Here is a 15176-nt window from a genome sequence, read left to right as displayed (position 1 = left end):
CAGTACGCACGGGAAATACATCATAACTCGTGATAATGCCTGGAGGTAAGCACTCGATAAGCAACCGAACTATCCTTTCAGGATTCAAGGCCCGACTACCGAGGACTTACTTCCTTTCTTCTTTCTCCCGAATCTCATCAACCCGCTCCTGTCATCGGAGCGATTCTCAAGATACCATATCTCCTACTTCAATTCCAACTCTTACTCCTCGCCGACGAGTATCACATAACTCTTTTGGTTCGCCTCTGAGCTGCGTTAATCTTTCCCGATCATGCAACCTTTGCAATAGGTCCTGCTGAATCAGTTCTGGACGCTAGTATCTGCCGCTCTCTCACCTCCTTATCCCATTACCAACGTGGAGATCGACACCGACGACCTGTGCACAAAGCCTCATAAAGGTGCCATCTCTATGCCGCCTGGTAACTATTGTTATATGCAAAATCTCAACAAGCGGTTAAGATATCGTATCCAAATATTACCAAATCTAGCATACACGCCCCACAACATATCTTCTAATCTAAACGTTTGAATAGTTCTCTCCGACTGTCATCGTTTGTGGGGTGAAACGACTACTGAACATCAATCGCGATCCCAAGCTCTGTAAACTTTTTCCAGAAACGAGATGTAAAACGCGGATCTCGATCTTAAACAAAAGATATAGGAACACCATGGAGTCGTACCACCTCCTGTACATAAGTTCTTCAGCTTATTCAAGAGTGCTTACTCCTGATTGGAATAAGGTGGTGATTCTTTGTCAACCGATCTACTATAACCCATATGGCTTCTGCCCAGGCATCGCCCGCAGGTAAACAAAACCCGTCACAAAATCCATTGACGACATGTTTCCCCACTTCCACTCAGGGACTTCGAGTGGTTGAAGTGGGCCTGGCCGCTTCCTGAGTTCGCTTTAAATCTGCTGACATGTCAGCTCACTGTTCTAATTCTACAAATTGGGCGATGCTCTCTTTCATTTAGACCACCAGAAAGATGCCTCAAATCCCGTACATTTTCGACTACCCAGTAGTACAGTGTAGAGCGAACGGTGTGCCCCTCTAAGAATACCCCGTTAATCACGGCACATTCGGAACGCAACCCTGCTGCGAATCCAGTAAGCCCATCACCAGAAATACTGAAAGTCCGGCTTTAAAAAATAAAAAACCATTCCGACTCCTTCTATAACCTCACTAACTTTGGATCCCTTTTGCGAAACGCGGATCCTCTCTTGTAAGGTCGTTTGCAACACCACCAGCTGGCAAGGAAACAGCCTGATGATTTCTCTACCAGCTTCAAGCCCACCTTCAAGTCCATACAATTTGTTGCTGACTCTATCGCTGAAACAGACCTCAACAGACTTCCGACTCAGAGCATAGCTACCACATTAGCCTTTCCCCCTGGGTGATAGCTATAAACAGTCGTAGTCTTTAATCAACTCTACTAGCCACCTGCGTTTGTCTCATGTTCACTCCTTCTGGTGAAAAAGTATTTAAGACTTTTATGGTCAGTAAAAATCTTGCACTTTTTCACCAACAAGTAATGCTCCAAAATTTTTTAAATGCAAATACTACCCTAAGCTGCTCATTCCTCTCCATTGTGTCGGTAGTTCTTCTCAGACTCGTTGTAAGTTGCCGAGAAGGTACGCCAATTACTCTGGCCTTCTGCTTAGACCCAACCAAGACCCTTCTTAGAGGCGTCACATAAATAACGACTCCCCCATCCCCTGAAGGAATGGTCAGGATTGGAGCAAGTAACCATCGCCGTTTCAGCTCCTGGAAACTGCAACTCACATCCTTATAGTCCAAACGTAACCTCACGTTCGTTTTCCTCGTGAGTCGCGTCACATTACCTGCTAACTGGAAAACCCTTCTACCTTCTACGAAAACGACGGTAGTAACCTGCAAGACCTAAAAAAAAAGCTTCTACTTCTTCCTGAACATTCCTTCGGTCTCTCCCAGGTCACTTCTCTTTAAAATCTTAACCGGGTCCACAGAATCCACCTCCTTGACACGACGTGGACCAAGAAACCGCAATCTTCTGCTCTAGCCCAGAACTCCCACTTCTTCAATTAGGCATACAATTTCGTTTCCTAAGCATTTGCAAGACAAGCCTCTCAAAGCCCCCATGCTCTGCAGCGCTCCTAAATACACTAGGAGGTCGTCCGATAAATACCCCACGAACCGGTCTACATTTCGTGAAGACCCTGTTCATCAAATCCATAAACGCTGCAGTGCATTATCAAACCAGAAAGGCATAAACCATAATTCATAATGGCCATAACCAGTTCGAAATGCCGTCTTAGGAATTGTTCTTCCACTTTCACCTTCACTGGTTGATACCCCAGATCGTAGATCAATCTTAGAGTAGCAGTCTGCGTGCCTTGAAGTTGGTCAAACAGTCAATCGATTCGAGGTAGCATATTTATTCTTTATCGCACCTTGTTCAGTTCCTTTATCGCTGCACCTCCTCATCGACGCTACTCCTTCTTCTTAACACAAAACGGGAGCTCCCCAAGGAGAAATACTGATGACGAATGTACTGCCTTGTCTAGAGCTCCTGAAGTTGTTCCTCCTTCAGTTCTTGCAATTCACTTGAGCCATCCGGTACGGAGCTTTTCGATATCGGGCCGTACTGGATCTAGCTCTATCGCGAATTCCATTCCCTATCCCGGAGGTAACCCTGGCAAGCTCCTCTGGAAACACGTCAGGGAACTCGGCACATACACAGCAATTGTTTTCCAACTTATTTTTTTCAAACCGGCGTATCTTTCACAAACTCCAGATCCCCTGGCAGCCATCTAGGAGTTGCTCCTATCTTGCAAAGCTGAAGAATTTGTGGTGTAGACCGCAACAGGTGGGGGGACACGACCCCTGGAATTTGAATTCCGCTGCTCCCCTGGTGGTTTTTTATTTTTGTTGGTTTAAAACAACAACTCCGCTGCGGCAATCATACTAGCATAAATGGCGACAACCAGAAAAGGAAAGAACCAAGAGGGCATGGTAGAGAACAAACAATCAGGGAAAGGATAGAGAAAAAGAGGCGGAAAGGCGGAGGATTCAGGTGCAGGACACCTTAGGTAATAAATGGGAAAAATGGGAGGGAAGTAATCTGCAGAAGAGGAAGTTACAAAAAGATTGAAAGATAAAAGAAAGCACGGAGGAGAACTAAACTTAAGGCAGAACAAACATCACGGGAAAAAAAAAAAGATATAATAATGTAACACAAAAAGTACGGGAAAATTCAAGAAAGAAAAATAAAATGGAGTAGCTCCAGAATCAATAAAGACTAAGCTTAATTATATGAAAAAAACCACATTAAATAGTACCTTGTGACCACCGGTTCACCAGCGGGTTCTCAGCGTCCAACAGAGTCAGAGAATATTATACCTAGGCATGTGGGCAGTAACCCCCTGATGACAACCAAGCTGTGTAGTCGGAGCATTCCCTCTGTATTGCTTATGTGACACCTTGTGCGTGGACTCCAGCATTACTCTTGCCTAGGACAAGTTCTCTCATGATGATTTTTGTCCTTGTTACCACATCGCATTTACAGGCTCACGTAGACAACAACCAACACTTTTGTTTTTGCCCTGCTGGTGTTTCTTACCAAATAAAGAGCAATGTGGAACACTTGCGGCATCTTGGGACGTGCACCACTACTATTTGTATTCAATTTAATCGCTGTACCACATTTTCTTCTCTTTCCCCCTTTTCTTCCCTCCGTCTGACCCTCGCTTTTCTTGCTTCCTTCTTTTCTTCTGCTTCTGTCCTGCCACCCGATTAGATGAATAATAGGAGGCGATGTGTTTTGGTGTGTGTTTGTGTTGTGTGGCCTCTTCTTCGTAACCTGAACCTCTGCATTCCTCTAGTGTAAAACATCCTCTGCTACGGGCCCTTTATCAACAACGTTAGCAAAATCATTCCTCCGGAACTGCAGAATAGACGTCCGTCGCTGTCTTGATTACGGATTCTCGCATCTCGACCCTCTGAAACTTCCAGCCGTCTTTGCTTCATCAGGAATCACGAATGGGCAAATCGAGACAGCTAGCTCCTGGACTTGGAAGAGTATGCCTGCACTGGCTGTCAGTGAACCCTGCGTCAAATCAGACATTCCCCATTTCGCATTTCTCATTGTGGCCGGAAAATAACGTTCAAAGAAGGGAGCTCTTTGAATAGGGCCAACAGTCAGTAAAAACCCCACTATAGGTATCGGTCAGTGCTCATCATCTGGATGTACAGACCCCCCAAAACATCTCTCAGCCCCTCCCCTGCTCCAAACTGAACGTGGCGCGAAGGTTGAAGGTGTGACTTCTGTCTGCTTTTCAGTTGACAGTTTTTTAGGTTAAACACACCTAAAGATCTTCTCGATCTCTGGATCCCAATTCTCAGCACGAAATGTATCTGTACCGCCCACAAAACAAGAGGGCACAATTGGTTGAAAATGCTCTAAGATTAAGCAACCCAACTAGTCATAGGGACGATCCTGCACTCGATTTCTTACGCACTACCTCAGCCTAAGATGCTGTTGCGAATTAACGTAAACACACTAGTGAGTCGTTACCAGCATCGGGGCCGCACCCTCACTAATACTGCCACCTATTTGGACAGTTGATAGTGAAAGGATATCCTTGGAATTCAATCCTGAAAAACATTACGAGAATCATTAGATTAGATAGAAGGTAATAGCTTAAGCATCAACTAACCGATCATACTATAGACTCAGTTCCGTAAATCCGACATCCTTGAATATCGAGGGTGCGGTACTCAATTAATTTAAACATCATCATTCTAACTCAAGTTCTGGAGCTGACATCGTGAAAAAAAAATACAATAACTAAGATTGCAATGATGTCTGAACAATGTACAATGGATAATTGAAATGATATGATACCAGAAAAGAAAAACAAAGACAGTCTAGTCTGCCAATGGTTTTCATCTCCAGGTAGGTATACAAAAACAAAAACTCACGGTCATATCTGCCTTGACTCTGGTAATTCCAGACTGTAACAATAGCAAGTTTAGTTTGCACATATCCCTAACCAGGCAGTATGAATCAAACATAACTTCCGACTGGCACGGGATCTGATACAACTGTAACGACCAGGGCCCGGTTAAACGGAATAAGGTTTTGTCAACTCACATACATCAAATTACCTATACCATGTTAAGAATGGAAACAACCCGCCCTACCCCGCCCTAAACAGGGACATACAGGTGTTAAAACATACATAATCATGATGTAAAGTGGAGCGGAAAAAAAGAAAAAAAGAAAAAAAAAAAAAAAAAAAAAAAAAACATAAATAACATCCATCTGGGATTAATAAAGCCGTATTACCAGAGTTCACTAATACATCCATAATTTCATACATTCGGCTAGAAGTAATCGTCATTACAACCTCCAAAAAGCTTTCATCAAGTTTAGTACAAAAATTTTAGATGTACGTAAGCTAACAATAATAAACTCCCTAATCTTTTTTATACTAGGACCGACGCCACGGATGGACCTGGAAAACAAAGGTGTAAGATAGGGTGGTGGAGACACCTCTCGTAAGGAAAGAAGGAGTTTAGTAGGTACAACAGTGGTGTGACTGCATAATGCATATTTTCATTCAAACATCTGGAATATAAAATCAAATATTTTCATATAGTTAAGGCATCAGGGTATTATCATGATTCATTATTAACAAAATTCCCCACATCTGATTTCGACCATTTAATGATTTATCAGATGACCAACAGCAAAATTATCCCTATAACCAGTTTTACCCATTGGCTAGGGTTGTGCACTCGGGTACTCGTCCAATGCCTGTTCGTGCAGGGACACTGCCGAGTAGTACCTTAACATACGATAGACTGCATCCATTTGGCCCAATATAAGCCAATGGTTCACCCTGCTAGACGAACATCTGGTACCCACATAGTTTAGTACTTGGGTGCAAGTGTGTACATCTAGCTGACGATATCGTTTGCCGTTATTATCATTCGTAGTTGTAGTTTATTTCACCTCTGCAAAAGAAAGTATTTTTTTCAACCCTCCCGGGACTCCTGGGACTCTCAAGCTTGTGGTTCGTATGTATCAATTCAATTTTATACAAATATGTATAAGATTTTATTTACCCATATAATCTATATCAATAGTATAGAAATAATCCAGAGGGTTCAAACCGGCATCTTTCCACCTGGTGTAACACTCTTTGTTTATGATGGGCTGGTTATCAACAGCCTCTGTTTATCACAATTGGTCAGTCGAACAAAGGAATTTCATTCCCATATTCTATATCAGTAGTAGTATAGAAATATAATTTCCATTTAAATATATCACACAAGTTTAATACAAAAACCCGCTAAATGATAGAAATTCATATACATAGTTAACTAAATAAATAAATAAGGAATCGAGCTTCTACATAGATAAACACAAATAAGATGTTTGTAAAAAAGTTGGAGATCATACGTCGAAACTGTTTTTACCAACAATCGTAAAACGTCAAACCGGCATTTCTAGCGGTTTAGAATTTTTGTTTAGAATTAGATTTTATAGTTTTTTATAGTTTTAGAATTTCACAAATATAAGACATTTTTAAAATCATACATAATAACATAAAACTAGTTGTTTATCCGGGTTAGTTTTCCAAAATTAGCTTGTTTTTGTAATCAAGTTCCCTTACATTTAGACGAAATAAACTTGTACGCAACGCGTCCCAAAACGGGACAACTCGAGATCCTGTTTGAAAACCTAAAACCAAAAACATAACTTAAATGTTTCTCTGCTATCCAAATAATCCACCCCATCAAAATTAGATCAGAGCTTCCTACCTCGATTCTTGGGAAAAACCCGAAAACTCTTCGAAGACGACGATCCGAATCCACTAAAAGGGTAGAGTTTTCTCTTTTGATCCAGCAGTACCCTCCGTTTTGGATAAAGGAGGCAAGAAAAGGTCGAGGAGAGGAGAAGATTGACGTGAGAGACTGAGAAAAAGGAGAGAAGGAATTGGGAGCCGAGGAGAACCGAGAGAGAGCGATGAGAGATGAGGAGAGGAGGGAAGGAGAACTGGAGCCAAGAAAGGGTGATGGCGGAGAAGAGAGGAGGCAGTCGGGAGAGAGAGCATGGAGGGATGAGAGAGAGAGAGAGAGAGAGAAGATGAAAGAGAATTAAGAGACTTTATAGAATAAATCCTTGTGAGAGAGAGAAGAGATGAGAGAGAGAGGAGAGAGATAGAGGGAGGATGAGCAGAATGAGAGAGGATAAGAGAATTTATAGAATAAATCTTTACTTAGCCCTTAAGTAATCTAAATAAATATCTCCTCCAAGATATTTATATATAAATATCTCAAAATATCTTCTCCAAAATATCTTTTTTTTTTTTTGGGTCGGGTTACTACACCACTTTGTTGGGAGAGATATCAATAAACAACCACAGAGGAATAATTCTTCTCCCTATATGCAAGCAAATATAGTGTATCTCTACTTTTATACGTGCTGGAAATTATAAGAGAAATAATCAATCACACAAAGCCACAAGAACACAAGCAATTTTTTACGTGAAAAACTTCCCCAGTGTAAGAAAAGAAAAAATCCAGGACTTATCTAATATTATTCACTATCAATCAAATAATGGATACACAAAGTCTTCTCTAATCGTTATTGGAGGATACAAATATCTTTCATCAAGATATCTACAATCTTAGCAAATACAAAGAGAATTGAAGAGAATATACCAAATTCGCAGTTACTACTCATGGGCAAAAAGCCCATCTCCCTAGCTCCAAATACGATTTCCACCGTTCAGATTGTAGCTCCTTAAGTCTTGAATCTGTCAACCAAATTTCAGCTCAATCGGACCACAGACGAAGTGAGATCGGAGTCTTGATGAAATCTGAGCAGAATGAGAAAAATCACGTTTTTCTCTCTTTCTTTTGAAAAGTGAAGGCTCATCTCTTCTCCCCTCTCTTTTTATAACTTCATTTAAGTTTTTTTACACTAAAAGGGTTGAACTTTGGACTTTTAATAAAGTTCACTTGGGCTTTCTTGGAAGGAAATAACCCAACACATACATATATGTATATATATTTAATTATACCCCTTGTCTTCCCATCGCGTCAGTTGATGTACCTCTGATTCGTCCATACTAGTAGCAATATATAATTATACCCGTTGTCTTCCCAACACCTCAGTTGATGTACCTCTAATTCGTCCATACTAGTTGCAGTGAAAATTACTCTGTACAACATATACATATTTATATATATATATTATAATGATTTAGAAATCTCGATAAATATAGTCAACCAATTTCAACCTTTTTATATTCCCTCCGTGTTCGTATGAGAAATTAAAAAGTAATGGTAATGTAATAATGGCATTAGCATCAGAGGGCCCCTCATTTTTGGAATTTAGGATCCAATTCGCTTCCCTTTCGTCGCCCGGGCTCATAGTCAGGCTCTTCTTCTCCTCTTATAATAATATATATCTAATAAGAGGAGAAGAAGAAGCCTGACCAGAGGAGGGCCGGACGGAATATAGTTATTAACAAAATATTAAATTTATTTACCCAAATAATTAAAATTTTAAAATAAATTTTATTTTGTCTAATAAAATATATTCCGGTCTCATCTAGTCAGGCTTCTTCTTCTCCTCTTATTATATATATATATATATATATGACAAAACAATTCAACACTCAAATTATTAGGATTTTATAATAAATTTTATTTTGTCCAATAAAATATATTTACTAATTAAATTATGATAAATATATTATTTATACTAAATTTTAAAACATTGATTTAGTAAATTTTTGTGAATTATCAAATGGTTTTTCTTTATTTCCTTTTTTGTAATTATAACTAATACTTAGACGGAAGCATTTGAACTCCAAAAGTGGCCACGGATTGGTCAGTGGTCACAAATTGCTTGCTCTCAAACATGTACAAGTTATAAAGAGATTAGTTTCATATGAATGAAAAAATAAAATATTTGATTTAAATTTTAGTGGCAATTTAAACTTAAAATTAAGTGACAAAAAATATATTTGGAATTTAATGTTTAGAGCTTAATACTTCATTTCACCCAAATATACATTAATCGCTATCCATTATTTGAAATAGCATATTTTTTTTTTTATGAATATCTGTGACTTTTATGTTATTGCTTTGCACTTGAAAGATTTATAGTTCATATTTCAAAATTTGATTTTTTTTTAAAAAAAAATTTAGAGGATATAAAATTAAACTCTCTTGAGTTTTGTTAAAATTAAATTACATTCAAATACAATTTTCAATTTCTAAAATTAAGACCTCAAAACTTCTCACATGAGTCGCATCTAACCCGATATTTGATAAATTTAACATGCATTAATGAGGAAAAAAATATTAAATAAAAATATAATGTACATATTGAGGGCTATATTTTTTTTAATGTACTGTTTGTGCTTTTTGATCTGGAATTTGACAAAAAATGTAAGATAATTCTTGTAAGGAGTATTGGTTAAAAAACTTTTCAGCAAATCCTCTATGATCTGTCAAAAAGACATAAATTCACCCTCACGGGCATAGCGCGGTAAAAAGATATCAGCACGTAAGAAAGAGCATCGGGGGTTCAATTTCAAGTAGATATACTCACGGAACCAGTGGATAGTTAGAGTTTATTTTGTGAGTTAGCGAGGACCGTGGATGGTAAGAGTTCGCTTTGTGAGCCAGTGGGGACCGTGGATGGTAATGGAGATGTGTCATAGGGGTTTGGTTGACCGAACGTTCAACTGATGCACGGAAGCCATGTCCGTATCTGAACTTTATTCTGATCAGCGAGACTTGGGGGCGGAGGACGCTGATCCGTAGGTTTAGTATCGCACCAAGGGATCCGAGGGACTCATTAGTGGCTGGAGTTCCTATGTAATAATAAAAAAAATATAAATCTCCTCTTATATTTTACAAAAAAGATAAACCTTTTAAGAAAATATTTGTATTTTTTTATCAAATTTCAAAAATTGTCTATAACATTTTTAAAATTTCGGGGAGGTTAGTAAAATTTTTCAAATCACAGAAAATTTTTTATCATTTTATTAAACCTAAGAAAAAATAAGTACTCTCTTTTTTTGTAAATATTATGCTACAAATTGGGAGAAGTTTTAAATTTAAAATTTTAAGAAATATAATACAAGAAATTATACTAAATTTTGCTCAAATCCAATTAAGTTTTAAGTCCAAATACCCAAATGTATGTCTCCAACTAAATTCAGAACCAGGTAACTATAAAACTAAATTCAAAGAAAGCAGGAAGCAAACGTATTCGCTGATGTCACTTGTTTTGTTTTCTCGCTGTGCCGCCATTATTGATCCCATCCAGTTTATAAGGTGGCCAGTGGCAGTCGTCCCTCTCACCTCTCTCTCTCTCTCTCTCTCTCTCTCTCTCTGCCAATTAACAAATAGAGATGGAGATTAACGAAGACATAGTTATAGTTGGAGCTGGAATTGCAGGCCTCGCCACCGCTTTGGGACTCCACAGGTACCCCCCGCCCCCATCATGCTTTCTCTCTCTCTTTCTCTCCCTCTCTCTAAAATCTAAATGAACCCCATAAATCATTGAGAAGGTTGGGATTGAGGAGCTTGGTGTTGGAATCGTCGGATGGTTTGAGAATTACAGGGTTTGCACTTATCACATGGAACAATGCCTGGAAGGCTCTGGAGGCTTTGGGCATTGCCGATTCCATAAGACGACGTCATCTTCCCCTTGACGGGTACCCTTCCCTCCTTTACTCTAATTATCATGATTTTATTGAATTAGGATTACTTAAAAAAACTTAAAGTAAATTCCTCAGTACTTTAGCAAACAATATCTTATATATAATATATATTATATATATATATAAAAGTGCAGGTTCGGAGTGTCATCGGCAGTTACGGGGCTCCCCATTTCGGAGAAATCATTGAGAGGAAGGGGAAGAGTGAAGTATTCTTTTGCTTAGAGCCTATATTGGTAATTTCCCGTTATTATAACGCCCCTCATCAAAATAATAAGCTCAAAAGATGAGGGTACCCTCCTAGCTTAGAAACAATGGAACTAAGCCATTATTTGTCCAAAAAATTAAAGGAATCCTCCTGCCCAAATGAAAAAATGTGCCTCACGTGCCACATGTCTACAATTGAGGCTTTCCAAGCTTGGAAATAATTGCACTAAAGCCCCTTATTTATCTAAAAATTATAAAGGACACCGCCCCAATTGGCAATGTGTCACCACTTGCCACTGTCTAAAAATTGAGGCCCTCCTAGTTTGAGAAAATAATTGCACTAAAGCCCATTATTTATCAGGAAAATTATAAATGACACTATCCGAAGTACATACCAAGTTAAATGGATAATATAAAAGGACACAGTCCCTAATAAATTTTAATATCATTTTTTTTTTCTAATTTTTCCTTTTACCGGGGTTGAGTTGATCCTTTTAGTACATATTTTTTCAAGAGTCTATCTTGTAAGATATAAAATGAATCATCGAGTGAATAGCTTATGAACGTTTGGGTTAATTATGCAGTGAAAATTATGAAACTCAATGTGTGATAAGAAAGATTTTACTTGAAACCTTAAAGGAGGAATTGCCACATGGTACAATCAAGTATTCTTCTAAGGTTGTTTCTATTGAAGAAAGAGGATGTTTCAAAATTGTGCACCTTGGCGATGGCTCGAGCATTAAAACTAAGGTAAATTACTTATATAATATGTTTACTTAGTTACGAAGATATGTTTAAGCTCCTATAAAGCAATTATGCATGTTCCAGATAACTATATGCAAAGGAGATCAGGAAAACGATCGTAGAAACAGTGCAAGCAGTGTATTTAAAATTGAATTGATTAAAGAACTAGCAAGTCGATTAGCCAAATTCAATCAGTGATATGATTGGATTTTTTAAGTAAAATATTTTTAAAACTTGTCACCAATTTAACCTTATTTTATTGATCTAGTTAATTTTCTTTCATCAAGTTTATATCTAAAATTTAATCCAAACATGGTTGATGGATCAATTCAATTTGATTTTAAAAATATTGATTTCAAGAAATTCACGTCTAATACATTTTGGTTTTTTATATTCAAGGTATTAATTGGGTGTGATGGAGTTAACTCAGTGGTAGCAAAATGGCTTGGCCTTAAGAAAGCCGTCGATGCTGGGCGATCAGCAATTAGGGCTTTGGTTGAATTTCCAGAAGGCCATGGATTTGAACGCAAATTCTTACAATGCATTGGGCACGGTGTACGATATGGTTATATGCCCTGCAATGAGAAGACGATGTATTGGTTTTTCACTTTCACTTCTCTCGACCAAAGTAAGCAAACTTAACTTATACATTCCTGGTCGCATTAATTAAATTATTTTTCCCCCTAAAGGCTTTGATTGGAATTTTTTTAAATGACTTGAAATGCTTATAGTTTTACGTCTCCAATTATTTTTTTTATCTAATTAAATTCTCTGTTTAGAATGGGTCTTGAAATGTCTCAAAAATCAAAATTTAAGACTTGATTCAAATGCAACTAAATCAACACAAACTTTGATTTAAAAATTAAAATCAATGCTCTCAAACCTGATTTATTAGTGATTAGGAGCCTATGAATTTGAATACATAAAATATAAATTTTATATTGATTTTCGTACAAATGCACTCCAAGCACAACTTCAAACATTTCAGAAAAAAATTCAAAAGAACATTTACATCTAAAGAAAGTCAGTTAGAAATATTTACAGAACCTCTGATTGCAGAGACAGAAGACGACATGGAAGATAATCCAGCAAAGATGAAGCAGTTCGTGCTGAGCAAGCTCGGCAAACTCTCTCAACAAGTCCAGAGCGTTGTGGAAAGAACCGAGCTCGTCAACATCTCCTGCGCGTCGCTGAAGCTCCGGTGGCCGTGGGATCTTCTCCGGGGAGAGATCTGCAGAGGCAACGTCTGCGTCGCCGGCGACGCCCTGCACCCGATGACGCCGGACATCGGCCAGGGCGGCTGCTCCGCCCTGGAAGACGGCGTCGTTCTGGCGAGGTGCCTCGGCGATGCCTTCCTGGCGAAAACACAAAACGGCGACGAATGGGGAAGGATCGAAAAGGCGGTGGAGAAGTATGGAAAGGAGAGGAGGTGGAGGAGTATTGGGCTGATAGCGACGGCGTACACGGTGGGGATGGTGCAGCAGAGCGACGGGAAGGTGATGAGCTTCTTGAGGGACAATTTGTTGCCGGGAATTTTGGCCGGATCTCTTCTCAAGATGGCTGATTTCGACTGCGGGAAGCTTAATTGATTCATCAATTGGGACTGATTTATTTGTTGATTTGATGTGTAACAAATGAGGAGTGCTGTGCGAATTGGAAATTTGGAAGCATAAGTAAGACGATTAAATCTGAATTGGAAGAACAACATACAATTGTTTGTTTTTTCGGTATTTTTTTTTCCTAAATATAAAATTTAAATGTCTTTTTTCTTTTTATTATTTCAGAAATTATTCTCTTAAATATGCATACATATAGCACAAGAACCCATTGATTAGCTTCTATACCAACAAAAGAGTAAGTGGTCTCACTTCAAAATAATCAAGAGAGGCCCCCCGAAAAAAAAAAAAACAGCCAAAGAGAAGGAACATAAAATTTGCTTACATATTATTCATATTTTATTGCATGCTTTGGACTCAACTCACTTACAAATAAAAATATGAAAACAATAACATGATAACATCCATATAAAATTATAAATTGATTACTTGATCTAAATGCTTTTCATTGAATTGCCAAGAACAAGGATCTTCTTCTGAAGAGATTTTTCCTTTTGCTCTTCCAAGCAAAACTCTTTTATCTTGAAATGCTTCAGAAGGAGAGAACCATCAACTATTGAAATGAAAAATTTCAATGCCGCGTCGAAACTCATTTTGCTTTTATCGTTCAAGTACAAAAGAAACGATATGAAAACTATAAACGTAAGTGAGTTTATATAGAGTCGGGGGAGGGTAAAGTTTTAGATCTTGTAGTATTCTAATATTTTTACCATTATTACATTTTATGGTTAGATTTTTCCTTATTTGTTGTCATTAAAGATACAACAAATCTTGTAATAACATGAGAATTTTAATGTGTATTTTCTTTTTTTTTTCTTAGATAATTATTTCAATTATCGTCAGGTTTATTAATATTAGTTAGGTGTTATCAATACATTGAAATTATTAAATTTTTTAATTGAATTTCTATAGTAAGAAAGGTGTTTGTCAAGAAAGACACCTAAATTAAATGCTCTTCACAAATTTTAAGACTCATCTATAATTGTGATTATAATCATATTCATAGTATGTTAGATGAAATAAGTGTTCTGTATAAACATTTCCAAACAAATTACCTTTAAAAGTCTCAGGCACTATAAAAAATTTATGATAGCATGAAATATGTAATTTATTTATCAAAGAAATTTCAAACAATTTAGGAAAGTGTGGTTAAAAAGAAATTAATTTTACAATTTTGAAACTATATATTTTCTAGAAAAAAATGAAAATATATTTCCCAACTTTTCTATATATTTGAAAATTTGAAAAACATAGTGATATTTTTGTAACTATTTGAAAAATTAGAAATGAAAATAAAATTGTTCACACATCTAATTAGTGCCAAATTTTTTTTTTTTATTGTTGTTTATTTATTTACACAAATATTTCAAAAATAAAAAATAGCTATTTTTGTACTTTTTTAGAAACTTAAATAAAAAAATTAAACCCGTTTTCTAACACCAAATTAAATTTTAACCCAACTTGGTGGGATCTGTTAATCATTTTACACCAATTTAAACGTGTAAGGTTAATTTTCTTTGACAAATTCATGACTATAAACATACCCTAATTAGCTCTTTTAAAATTTTTAAAAAAGAAAATACAGTTAATATTAGCACATTCATTTCACCACAAACATTCTCAACCACAAGCATTTTTTTTTTGGGTAAATTAAAGAAGAATTTCATTAAACAAATTAAGTTGAAATGCATAGGAAAAACACAACAATTCTAAAATATTTAAGTGATACCAAAAATACTTATTGGATTGTCCATTTTGGTAAGCTTTTCATTAACATTTTACCATTTTGTTCTTCCATAGTTTCTATAGTTGCCTCCTTTATTATTAATAATGTGTAACATCAAAATTTTGTTTATAAATTTGGTATATTTTTCATT

At 37.1% G+C, this 15176-nt stretch overlaps 2 protein-coding genes across 3 annotated transcripts; both read left to right on the top strand.

The window, feature by feature from the left end:
• The first annotated feature begins 10363 nt into the window (after positions 1-10363).
• On the top strand, positions 10364-11689 carry LOC131162118 (monooxygenase 2-like). Its single transcript, XM_058118282.1, has 4 exons — positions 10364-10497; positions 10583-10729; positions 10870-10936; positions 11524-11689. Exons 1-4 carry the CDS (start codon positions 10424-10426, stop codon positions 11524-11526), a joined length of 291 nt encoding a protein of 96 aa, XP_057974265.1. The 5' UTR covers positions 10364-10423; the 3' UTR covers positions 11527-11689.
• On the top strand, positions 11530-13456 carry LOC131162116 (monooxygenase 2-like). 2 transcript variants are annotated; one of them, XM_058118281.1, is made up of 3 exons: positions 11530-11689; positions 12083-12311; positions 12743-13456. In XM_058118281.1, exons 2-3 carry the CDS (start codon positions 12254-12256, stop codon positions 13270-13272), a joined length of 588 nt encoding a protein of 195 aa, XP_057974264.1. In that variant the 5' UTR covers positions 11530-11689; positions 12083-12253; the 3' UTR covers positions 13273-13456. The 2 variants fall into 2 exon arrangements, with proteins under 2 accessions (XP_057974264.1, XP_057974263.1); XM_058118280.1 differs by having other exon boundaries at positions 11558-11689; positions 12728-13456.
• The last annotated feature ends 1720 nt before the right edge of the window (positions 13457-15176 follow it).

Source organism: Malania oleifera, chromosome 8 (genome assembly GCF_029873635.1).
Source record: "Malania oleifera isolate guangnan ecotype guangnan chromosome 8, ASM2987363v1, whole genome shotgun sequence".
Lineage (NCBI taxonomy): Eukaryota > Viridiplantae > Streptophyta > Magnoliopsida > Santalales > Ximeniaceae > Malania > Malania oleifera.
This window is presented reverse-complemented; position numbering and strand designations above follow the sequence as displayed.

Bases quoted from the DNA above. Each gene is read 5' to 3' on its own strand.
- LOC131162118 (XM_058118282.1), top strand. From the start codon at position 10,424: ATGGAGATTAACGAAGACATAGTTATAGTTGGAGCTGGAATTGCAGGC. The intron at 10,498-10,582 runs GTACCCCCCGCC...ATCATTGAGAAG, and splicing joins ACCGCTTTGGGACTCCACAG to GTTGGGATTGAGGAGCTTGG. The intron at 10,730-10,869 runs GTACCCTTCCCT...ATAAAAGTGCAG, and splicing joins CGTCATCTTCCCCTTGACGG to GTTCGGAGTGTCATCGGCAG.
- LOC131162116 (XM_058118280.1), top strand. From the start codon at position 12,254: ATGCCCTGCAATGAGAAGACGATGTATTGGTTTTTCACTTTCACTTCT. The intron at 12,312-12,727 runs GTAAGCAAACTT...AAATATTTACAG, and splicing joins TTTCACTTCTCTCGACCAAA to AACCTCTGATTGCAGAGACA.